This window comes from Chiloscyllium punctatum, chromosome 22, assembly GCF_047496795.1.
Source record: "Chiloscyllium punctatum isolate Juve2018m chromosome 22, sChiPun1.3, whole genome shotgun sequence".
In the NCBI taxonomy this organism is placed as follows: domain Eukaryota; kingdom Metazoa; phylum Chordata; class Chondrichthyes; order Orectolobiformes; family Hemiscylliidae; genus Chiloscyllium; species Chiloscyllium punctatum.
Window position 1 is genome coordinate 77,724,869 of NC_092760.1, and position 11,603 is coordinate 77,736,471.

Consider the following 11,603-nt stretch of genomic DNA (forward strand, 5'->3'; position numbering starts at 1 on the left):
GACTGAGGAGATCTTCTGAATCTCCTGGTTGTTGTTTTTTTTCCCTTCACCACCAACCCCCAGCTCCCACAGCAGCCAAAGGAGATTCAGCTGTTGTGCTTATTTTATTTCCCTCGTCAGCCCGTGTGCTAAATCTTTATACTTTCAACCACTAGGAAAACACTCCATTCTTGTCTGTCAGCCAAAGCTCCCTGATTGGAGCTGTTAATCTGGTCCATTTAGGGAGTTCCATCTATGGAGTTGACCTTGATATAATCACTACACTTAACAAAATATTGAGGAGCTAATAATGTTTTCAACGTATGTTCTTGTTGTGGCCCCTTTGTGCCATCTAGTGGTTAATATTTAAATTTTCCTTCTCTGGTCCTCTGGCATTCGATTATCCGAATATCGAATGATCGAGCAAGATCGCAAGGTCCTGATGCTCATCTGAACTGTTATCCAGCATTCGATTATCTGGAATTTGATTAACCGAATGAAATACTGTCTACCCGTGTCCTTCAGATAATCTAGGTTCCTCTGTATTTCCATTCAGTCTTTTCTGGTAACTTGGGTAGGTAGTATTGTGCAAACCTTGAACTGAATACATTTGAAACAGATGTGTCCTCAATTACTACAGTGAGAAGGTGGGTTATTTGGCCCTTTGTACCTGCACTGATTCTATTACCTTGTGCCAATCTCCTACCTATCATGCCTCAAATTGCAATATCTATTTGATTTGAGACAGTGTCTGATTATAAATAAATTCTTATGTGCATGGTCTCAAATAATAAGTTTGAAATATCCTTGGTCTGCTACTTGTATGAGTATTTCGAATAACTTACTACTGTTGTGGAATATGCCAGTGTTGTTACCATTTTAGGTTTGGATTTTCTGTGCTGTTTAAAATTAAGTCATGATCATGAAATAGCAACAATTTAGAGAAGTGAGAACGTTCTTTTCACTAACAACAGTAATCTATTTCCCAGCAATATTGTTACTAATGTATTTTTCTCTTTGCACTTGTTTTGTTAGAGTGTGCTGCCATTCTTTGTGTCTACAAAGATGAGTAAGATCCGAAGGCCAACTCTAACGGCACCGAGTCCTGAAACCTATGCGAAGGCTGCTTTAAAAACAGTTGGTCTTCAGATGCAAACAAATGGCTATTTACCACATGCCATTATGGTAAGTATGCAAGTTCTTAACAGTCGTTTAATTTATCACTTGGTTTTGGTGCATCACTTAACTTCTCTGTTTTAAGTGCTGACTCATCTTTTGGATATGGTCACATCAGTACCAGCAGCCTCCTGCAAAACTTGCAGGAGTGGTCGGCTCTTGTGTGAACCAAGTGATTGTTGGGTAGCTTCACAGTCTCATGTGAGAAGGAGCGTCCTGTTAAAGGAAGGATGCTGGCGAGATTAAAGGCATATATTTGAGAGGGAGGAAAAGGATAGACTGTCCAGTAACTACTGTAAATAATGTGTCCCGTGCTTCGGTTGTTGTGGAGATTGAGGAGACCGTTTCTGGCTGTTGTAATGGTGGGTCTGGGTTTGGTAGATCCTCCCTCCTCTGCACCCTCCCCCTCTATCCAGTACACTTGCACCACCAAAGACCACCCCCACCATCCCCAGTTTTCAAAACCATGGTGTGGGGAAACACTACCCTTCCCATCTGCTGTCACCTTATCTTCACTCTTATTGATACCACAGGAATCTGCTATAGCAGATTTGCTATAGCAAATCCATCAGCACATTTGGTGGCTGTCCTTAGCCTTGTCCATGATCCCTTTCTTTGACAGTCCTTCGAGAACTGCACATGACCAATAGACAGCCCACTGTCACTGTGGCCTCTAGAACAAGGTAAATGTTGGGGTGAGAGTGGGAGATGCTCAGTGACATCTCTTTTGAATCCATATACTTCATTAACTGAGAGATTTTATGTCTGAGCAGTCTCCCAGTATTCTTGTCTCCCCACTTTTCTTCATCTTCCTGTCATTCTTCATCATAGAGTCATAGAGATGTACAGCATGGAAACAGACCCTTCAGTCCAACCCGTCCATGCCGACCAGATATCCCAATCCAATCTAGTCCCACCTGCCAGCACCCGGCCCATATCACTCCAAACCCTTCCTATTCATATACCCATCCAAATGCCCCTCAAATGTTGCAATTATACCAGCCTCCACCACGTCCTCTGACAGCTCATTCCATACATGTACCACTCTCTGCGTGAAAACGTTGTCCCTTCGGTCTCTTTTACATCTTTCCCCTCTCACCCTAAACCTATGTCCTCTAGTTCTGGAGTCCCCGACCCTAGGGAAAAGACTTTGCCTATTTATCCTATCCATGCCCCTCATAATTTTGTAAACCTCTATAAGGTCACCCCTCAGCCTCCGACGCTCCAGGGAAAACAGCCCCAGCCTGTTCAGCCTCTCCCTGTAGCTCAGATCCTCCAACCCTGGTAACATCCTTTTGAATCTTTTCTGAACCTTTTCAAGTTTCACAACATCTTTCCGATAGGAAGGAGACCAGAATTGCACGCAACATTTCAACAGTAGCCTAACCAATGTCCTGTACAGCTGCAACATGACCTCCCAACTCCTGTACTCAATACCCTGACCAATAAAGGAAAGCATATCAAACACCGCTTTCACTATCCTAACTACCTGCGACTCCACTTTCAAGGAGCTATGAACCTGCAATCTAAGGTCTCTTTGTTTAGCAACACTCCCTAGGACCTTACCATTAAGTGTATAAGTCCTGCTAAGATTTGCTTTCCCAAAATGCAGCACCTCGCATTTATCTGAATCAAGCTCCATCTGCCACTACTTAGCCCATTGGCCTATCTGATCCAGATCCTGTTGTAATCTGAGGTAACCCTCTTCGCTGTCCACTGCACCTCAAATTTCAGTGCCATCTGCAAACTTACTGACTGTACCTCTTATGCTCATATCAAAATCATTTATGTAAATGACAAAAGGTAGAGGACCCAGCACTGATCCTTGTGGCACTCCACTGGTCAAAGGCCTCCAGTCTGAAAAACAACCCTCCACCACCCCCCTCTTTCTTCTACCTTTGAGCCAGTTCTGTATCTAAATGGTTAGTTCTCCCTGTATTCCATGAGATCTAACCTTGCTAATCAGTCTCCCATACGGAACCTTGTCGAACGCCTTACTGAAGTCCATATAGATCATATCTACTGCTCTGCCCTCATCAATCTTCTTTGTTACTTCTTCAAAAAAAACTCAATCAAGTTTGTGAGACATGATTTCCCACGCACAAAGCCATGTTGACTATCCCTAATCAGTCCTTGCCTTTCCAAATACATGTACATCCTGTCCCTCAGGATTCCCTCCAACAACTTGCCCACCACCGAGGTCAGGCTCACCGGTCTATAGTTCCCTGGCTTGTCTTTACTGCCCTTCTTAAAGAGTGGCACCATACTCACCAACCTCCAGTTTTCTTGCACCTCACCTGTGACTATTGATGATACAAATATCTCAGCAAGAGGCCCAGCAATCACTTCTCCAACTTCCCACAGAGTTCTCGGGTACACCTGACCAGGTCCTGGGGGTTTATCCACCTTTAACCGTTTCAAGACATCCAGCACTTCCTCCTCTGTAATCTGGATATTTTGCAAGATGTCACCATCTATTTCCCTACAGTCTATATCTTCCATATCCTTTTCCACAGTAAATACTGATGCAAAATATTCATTTAGTATCTCCCCCATTTTCTGTGGCTCCACACAAAGGCAGCCTTGCTGAACTTTGAGGGGCCCTATTCTCTCCATGGTTACCCTTTTGTCCTTAATATATTTGTAAAAACCCTTTGGATTCTCCTTAATTCTATTTGCCAAAGCTATCTGATGTCCCCTTTTTGCCCTCCTGATTTCCCTCTTAAGTATACTCCTCCTTTCATTATACTCTTCTAAGGATTCTATACCTGACATATGCTTCCTTCCTTTTCTTAACCAAACCCTCAATTTCTTTAGTCATCCAGCATTCCCTATAGTTACCAGCCTTCCCTTTCACCCTGACAGGAATATACTTTCTCTGGATTCTTGTTATCTCATTTCTGAAGGCTTTCCATTTTCCAGCCGTCCCTTTACCTGCGAACATCTGCCTCCAATCAGCTTTCGAAAGTTCTTGCCTAATATTCAAAATTGGCCTTTCTCCAATTTAGGACTTCAACTTTTAAATCTGGTCTATTCTTTTCCATCACTATTTTAAAACGAATAGAATTATGGTCGCTGGCCCCAAAGTGCTCCCCCACTGACACCTCAGTCACCTGCCCTGCCTTATTTCCCAAGAGTAGGTCAAGTTTTGCACCTTCTCCACACACTGAATCAGAAAATTGTCTTGTACATACTTAAGAAATTCCTCTCCATCTAAACCCTAACACTATGGCAGTCCCAGTCGATGTTTGGAAAGTTAAAATCCCCTACCATAACTACCCTATTATTCTTGCAGATAGCTGAGATCTTCATCCTTTGTTGTGTACTCCTTATCACTTTTCTCATGCCTTTTTTGCCCCCTTTCTCATGCTGTTTGTATCCTCATTCTGTGTTGCCTTTTTTGGCCCCTTCATGCATGTGCTCTTTCTTGTCTATTCTCCACCACCTCCTTGCTCATGCTCTCACCTGCTCTCCTTTCCCCTTGTTCTCTCTTGCCTGCCCTCCTCTGCCCCCTCGCACCTGCACTATGTCTCCTGCTTTCCGCCCCCTCACTCGCACTCACACTCGCATGCCCTCCTCCATTCTCTCACTTGCACTTTCTTGCGCCTGCCCTCTTCCGTCCTCTCTCTCTCTCTCTCTCTCTCTCTCTCTCTCGCATGTGCCCTCTGCCCTGCATTTAAAGGATTATAAGCTACCATCTCCTTTTGGATACTGTGCCCTGCTCTCCTCGTTAGCATTTTGCAGGGACTGTTTCCTCTGGGACATACCTGGTCCAAGCCTCCTGCATTCTCCACACCCCTACAGTACTTTCCCATGCAATTGCAGAAGATGCAACACTTGACAGTTTACCTCCTCTGTCCTCACTATCCATGTATCCAGGCACAACTTCTGGGTGTAGCAGTGATTTACCTACTCTTCACTGAATCTAGTTTGCTCTATCCAGTACTCACAATACGATTTCCTCTATACTGGGAAGATGAAACACAGACTGGGTGACCACCTTGTGGAACACCTACTCTCTGCCTGTAAAGATTGTCCTGAGCTTCCAGCTGCCTGTCACATTAACACATCACTGTGTTCCTGTGCAAAACTTCTGGAGGAGACCTGCTCCTACAAGCCACAGTGCAAACGGGAAGAATAATACTTTGACTTAGGTACATTTACAGCCTTCAGGACTCAACATCAACTTTAACCAATTTCAGAACATGAACACTAACTCCTTGTCTACTAGCTACTCTCACATCCCCAGGTCCTGTCATAAAATTGATTGCTTTCAGCACAGCCAACCCATTTTCAACTACTTACTGTCTCCATAATCACCTAGTTAACTTCTTCCTGGTTTACTATCTATAGTCCTTTGTCTGCCTACCCTTATTTTTTTCTGAGTATGGGCTCCATCTACACCTATCAACTCACTTCTCCCCTCTTTCCCCTCCCACTCACTACCACTACACAAAATGCCTGTTAACAGCATACATGGGATTCCACGTTTACAACACTCATATTTACACCCATGTGGGATCATATTTGTAATCTTAAAGAGGCAACATAACATTTCCTGAACTTAAATGGTTCTTTGGTATAGGCTTGCATTGTGTTCCGACTTGTGTACAAATTGACTTGTGAACAGTCTCCACAATGGAACCCCGGGGATTGCCTATAGCACCATTTCCATACCTGTTTCTCGATCTAAAGAAACATCACTGGATGTGAAATGTTAACTCTGTTTCTCTCTCCACAGATGCTGCCAGACCTGCTTAGTTTTTCCAGCAATTTCTGTTTTTGTTTGTCGCAGATCTTCAGAATCCATGTTCTGTAATTATTATCCTGGTGTTGCCTTACCTGGGTCTTATGCACCTCTTTCATTCAACTCTGCTGATTTCCTCTTTGCTGTATTATTATTTGTGATCAGGAACTTGCTTTAAGTGACCAAAGTTACTTTCTCACATGTGCCAATGATATATGAAAGTAATAATTTATAGCAATAACTTGTAAGCATGTGATAAAATCACACTCAGTACTTCAATTTGCCTATAATATCACATAATGTAATTGTCCACTTAGCTTCTCTCCTTGAGACAACTTCTTATAAGATGTTGGGATTTAAATTCTGTTCTCTAATGTGCTGCAATCTATATCTAATCATTTAATTTTTTGTATTTTACTATTATTGTAGAAAACATTTTACTTTCACAATGCACCAAAACTTGATATTGAATATACATTAAAATAAAGTCAAGTGGCAGCTTTGAATTAAAATTAAAGTACAGGCAGTCCCTGGGTTGCGAACTATGTCTATTCTGGAGTCCTTTCACAAGTCCATTTGTACACAAATCAGAACAAAATGTAGGATAATATGAAGTAGCCATTCATACATACAGGGTAAGTTTGTATGCCAGGTCTTTTAAAAATGGCATGGTGTTTGTGAGTAAGGTGTTCATGAATTGGGGGCCGCCTGTACAGCAGATGTTGGAAATCAGAAATAAAACCTGTTGGAGAAACTCTGCAGGAATGGCAGCATTCGTTGATAGAGGAAGAATTAATGTTTTGAGTATCGTGTGACTTTCTACAGCTTTGAAATCCCAGATTGTAGCTTAGTATGAAAAATCTTGTCATAAAATTAAATGTCACTAATTAAAATGCATGTCAATATTCTAATAAACATCTTTAGGGTTGGATTGTGGCATCTGTACTTCCAACGTGTCTCGTCATTAAGCAGACCATGAAGATGAACCAAGGATTGCGTGCTCGTCACATTCAGAAGCTGAAGGAGAAAGGGGATTGACAGGATTTGCCTGCCAACAACAAGCTCAAGAAAAAAGTGATTCTTTATCATGTACAGCAACAATAATTTTCTTATTTCCTGCAAGTCATGAACAATGATTCAGTGAATTTCTTTTTTTTTCCTCTCAAAGATCAAATCGGGATATTGAAAACAAATTTTGTTCTCTCTATGCTGCAATGTTGATTGAAAAAAAATCCCTTTAGGGTTCAGTGACTTGTTTGTTTACTTCATTTTGGTAAAGATTCTTTAATACTGTTCACTAACCTTATACTGGTAAGTAGAGTTCTGTGTAAGCATTGAAGTAATGAAACACTAAGCTTTACTATGTTCTGGCTTTAGAACTGGAAAAATTAGTCAACACTGGCTTGTATTGCTCTAAAAGTTATCAATTCTAAACAGTACATGCGACACTATTTGTGCTGCTGATGAGATAAAACTGTTTTAAAAGTATCTTTGAAAGATTTGACTACTTTTTCTCCTCTTTGAGCTTATGATTGCTCCACCATTCAGTGAGATCATGGCTGATCTAACATTCCTGTCATGGATTTATGATCTTCAAAATGTATTGGTCAGGTACTTAGGCATAAAACAATGCAGTTATGAAAATAGGGTTTAAGCAACTTAATTCCTTGAAATTAAGAGCAAATGTTTCCAGAATTATACACAACTGGATTTACTTTCAAAACAAAACCATGGCAGATCCAAGATGGGGTTAATCAGAAGAGATAACTAATCTGATAAACCAAGGCTTAATCTATTTTTTTTAAACCAAATAACAATGATGAGTGATAATCCCAGGACAGAGTTGGAACATGACGGGTTTACAATGTAACCACATGTATTCTCCTCTGCACTGTAACCAATTGTTCTCCAAAAAGCTTGTTGTAGCTAACTCCTAATGTACATGTACATTTAATGTATTTTCTTAAACTGGGGGTTAAATACTCAAGTTGTGTTCCTGGTACATCCTGGATGTAAACATCACATTTTTGTTTTGTATACTGCCTGCTCTTGAGATTCCATCCATTCATTTTTCATGGTCCAACAATCATGGGTTACAGTTTATTTTCTAATGTCTGTTTGCTAGAAACACAAAGAACCAACTGGCATGACTTTAAAGAATTAAGTTCTATTACTGTATTTGGAGGTGAATTATTATAAAATTGTGACAAACACCTATTGGTATACTTTTACTGATCGGTATATCTGATTTCAGTGCAGTTGTTGCCAACTGTATTCAAACTATCAAACAGTTTTGATATCGAACAGTTAATACTTACTAATTACTCAATGAGGTACTTTGGGTAGATTTAAAAATTACCTTTAAACACATCTGATTTGAATCCTATGCAGTAGTCAGTCAATGCTTTCTATCATCTGGGAAGATGGTTCTGGGCAAAATAACATTAAATGATAGAATCTAAATATCATTTTCCCCAGACGTGATGCTTGTGAAGCATTTCATATTTTAGGCCCAACTTCTTCAACTGCATGACAGAAGTGAGGAGCTCTGAAGACAAGTATTACTGGTATCCAAACAGTCATGCATGTTCCCAAATATGACCTTAAAAGCAGGTTGGACATCAGCTGAAGGGATTCATTCCACTTCCAGATTTGTGTCTTAGATTTCACAGTCAATAGTCTATAAGACTAGCACCTAGTAGCTTTGTATTTCAGGGACTAAAGTAATGCATGAAAACAGATTTTAAAAATGCATCTGTATAAGATGATTTACAGCAGTAAACCCCTACTCCTCTGGTAGTTTTGTGGCTGTGTGAAGCTGTTTTTCCAACAGTTGTATAGGTAAGCAAGTTTCTACAATCAAATTAATTTGATTGGAGTTGGTTTATAAAATATCTTTTTCCACTTTTATTAAAAACTCCAATTAAAAACATTCAAAATCATCTTAAGCTCTGTACTTGCAGTTGCTTGTAGCAAGAGTTTTTCCATTTGTTTTCATATATGCTTGCTACTGAGTGTTTTTGAATAGTGGTTATTTTTTTCTGTGGGAGACCAGGCTTGAAGAAGGCTTTATAAATTCAGCGCACACTGGTTCTGTGTTGAGTCTTGCCTGTACAGAGTCCTTTAGCTGTCTGGAATTGCCACCAGACAATTTGAATTGATCAATTATGAATTAAACTAGTTTCATTCACAATTAACATTCCAAAGGTGATGGTTACAGATTGGGTTGCTTTAGAATTGGGTGTCAGAAAAACAATTACTAATTGGCATTCAAATTATGTAATCGGCCAACGAAGATTGCCAGTTTCTAAATACCTGCTGCCAATTTTAATGAATTTGATCTGAAATATTGGGTAGTGAATGGGAAGTGGGGGGGGGGGGGGGGGGACTGGTGGTTTATGATGTGGTTCCTAGCCATTTGGTGGGTGGGCAACCCTATTTTGGAGTGAAACAAGGCATTTTATTTTTAAATTATTTGTATAAGTCAATATAATACAGCTTTAAAGCTGACTTCTTATTTTACAAACCTTTATTTCTGGGCTATATTTAGTCCCAGGTTCTATATGATTAAAATTGTAGGTCCTGATTTTCTGCATTTGACTCAGATTAAAAGTGTTGAGGATCAAAAAAACAGCCCATGCAATCAAAATGTTATATACTTCAGCAAACTTTTTTCTTTGCAGGATCTGAAGGTTGCAGTATCAGTTTGCCTGCTCATATACATGACTCAGGATCCATTTATACCCCAGGTTTAGTGTCAGTGTAAATTTTTCCCCTTGCAACATTAACAGATGTAATGCAAATCATGCTTGGAGATCTGAATCTCAACAACACACAACTTCACTCCAGCATCTTTGTCATTACCTTGGATTAATGCTATATGTATAAATGGAGCTTCAAAGTTCCAGCTGTACTATAAATGGACTCCAAATGGCTTAGTTTTCATGTTTAACTATGGCTTGTTTGTGCATTTTGCATTCCATACCAAATGCTGGAAATATGTTCAGATATAAATTGGAGTGGCGAGGATGCCACATCTTCTAACCCTCCATCTCCTCGGTGGTCTAAGTGAATTTGAGAATATGAATATTGAAAATAAAATGTTTATGGAAGTTTCATCCAGATGTGTATATCACCCTTTCTATGTACAATTGGCTATAAATATGAACAGAAAATAATCTGTCATATTTTTAAACATCAATTTGTGTTTATTACCCAGTTTCTTAGGCTTTGGAGGCTTGTTTTAAAAATAGAATACAATATGTTGTACAATACAATTTGCTCATTGCAAACATGAAACGTAACTTGGTGACTTGATTATCTCTAACTCCTAACCCTAAATTTACCCCATCAGGTCAGCATGAGCATGCAGTTTAATTAGGGATCATTATGGCTTGCTTACTGTTGTGTAAAAAAAAATCTAGTGGCATTGAAAGTTCGCGATATTTTTGAACATACAATACCGATACAATGGTGCTGAACTGGTTAAGTATGAAGCTTGTGTCCTGATTTGCTTTATATGCAAACTTAGTAAGCTGAATGAAAGTACTGTAGGATTGTGTGAGGTTTCTTTGGTGATAAGGTGCAAGAGAAAAGGTGAGATGAATTATCTGTCCACTCAGTTGTGTGTTAATTAGTATTGCAGAACTTGATTGCTTTCACAATTCGAAGTGATTCTGTTCATTAAGTGTAGTGAATGAATAAAGTTTTTCTTGTGAAATTCTACTTTTGAAATTCTGGCTATTGTGATAACTGGTCTACAAGTTGACTCACTGAATATGAAGCCTCCAGCTATTAAAGCAGAAGGCTGATAAACTAATTCAAGTGTTCTATCATTGAAAATATTAGACCATCCAACATATGTGCATTTTTAGGTCTAAATTCTTTGTAATTTTGCACCCACAGTATTAGAATATGAAGTCACCATGGAGAATTGCTGTGGGTGCAGGCATTCAATATCAATGTCACCACAAGAAGCTGCTTATCCATTGAAGTTATTTGCATTTGGATCTACTAAAAAACAGAACTTCACTAGAATCAGAGTTGTACAGCACTGAAACAGACCCTTCGGTCTAACTCCTCCATGTCAACCTAGATATCCTAAATTGATCTAGTTTTATTTGCCAGTGTTTGGCCCATGCTCCACTAAAGTCTTCCAAATCATTATAAAGCCACCCGGGTGCCTTTTAAATGTTGTGATTGGACCAGCCTCCACAACTGCCTCTGGCAGCTCATTGCATTACATGCACCATACTCAATGTGAAAATGTTGGCCCTTCGGTTCCTTTCATATCTTTCATCTCTCACCTTAAACCTAGCCCTAGCCTATTCAGCGTCTCACTATAGTTCAAATCCTCCAACCCTGGCAAGCGTAAATCAGTAGTGAAGGTGCTAAGGTCATTGACTACAGCCAAAATGCCCTTACACTCCATATCTGCTGTGCCCAACCAGACCTAAGCACATTGAAACACAGCTTATGTTCAGTCAAGGTGTCCGTATAATGGGGGCACCCAGATTTGAACTGGAGATCCCTTGATCTACTCTCAAATGCCCTACCCCTAAGCTATACCCCTACCTCAAAGGTTATTTTTAATAAGATTGCTGTATTGTTACAGTAAACTTTCATGTAATTATACAACATTTTGAACACTGGTCACCAAAATGAACAAATATCACAAAATATATTACCGTATGTCCTGTCA

The 11,603-nt window shown here is 39.8% G+C and overlaps 1 protein-coding gene across 1 annotated transcript in view; it reads left to right on the plus strand.

The window, feature by feature from the left end:
* The window catches only part of hsd17b12a (hydroxysteroid (17-beta) dehydrogenase 12a), a 160,780-nt gene extending 150,153 nt beyond the window's left edge, over nucleotides 1-10,627 (plus strand). Inside the window, exons 10-11 of the mRNA XM_072592668.1 lie at nucleotides 1,015-1,164; nucleotides 6,827-10,627. Of these exons, the coding sequence (XP_072448769.1) occupies nucleotides 1,015-1,164; nucleotides 6,827-6,940 (264 nt within the window). The 3' untranslated portion in view covers nucleotides 6,941-10,627. The remainder of the gene's footprint in view (nucleotides 1-1,014; nucleotides 1,165-6,826) is intronic.
* Nucleotides 10,628-11,603: the final 976 nt, after the last annotated feature.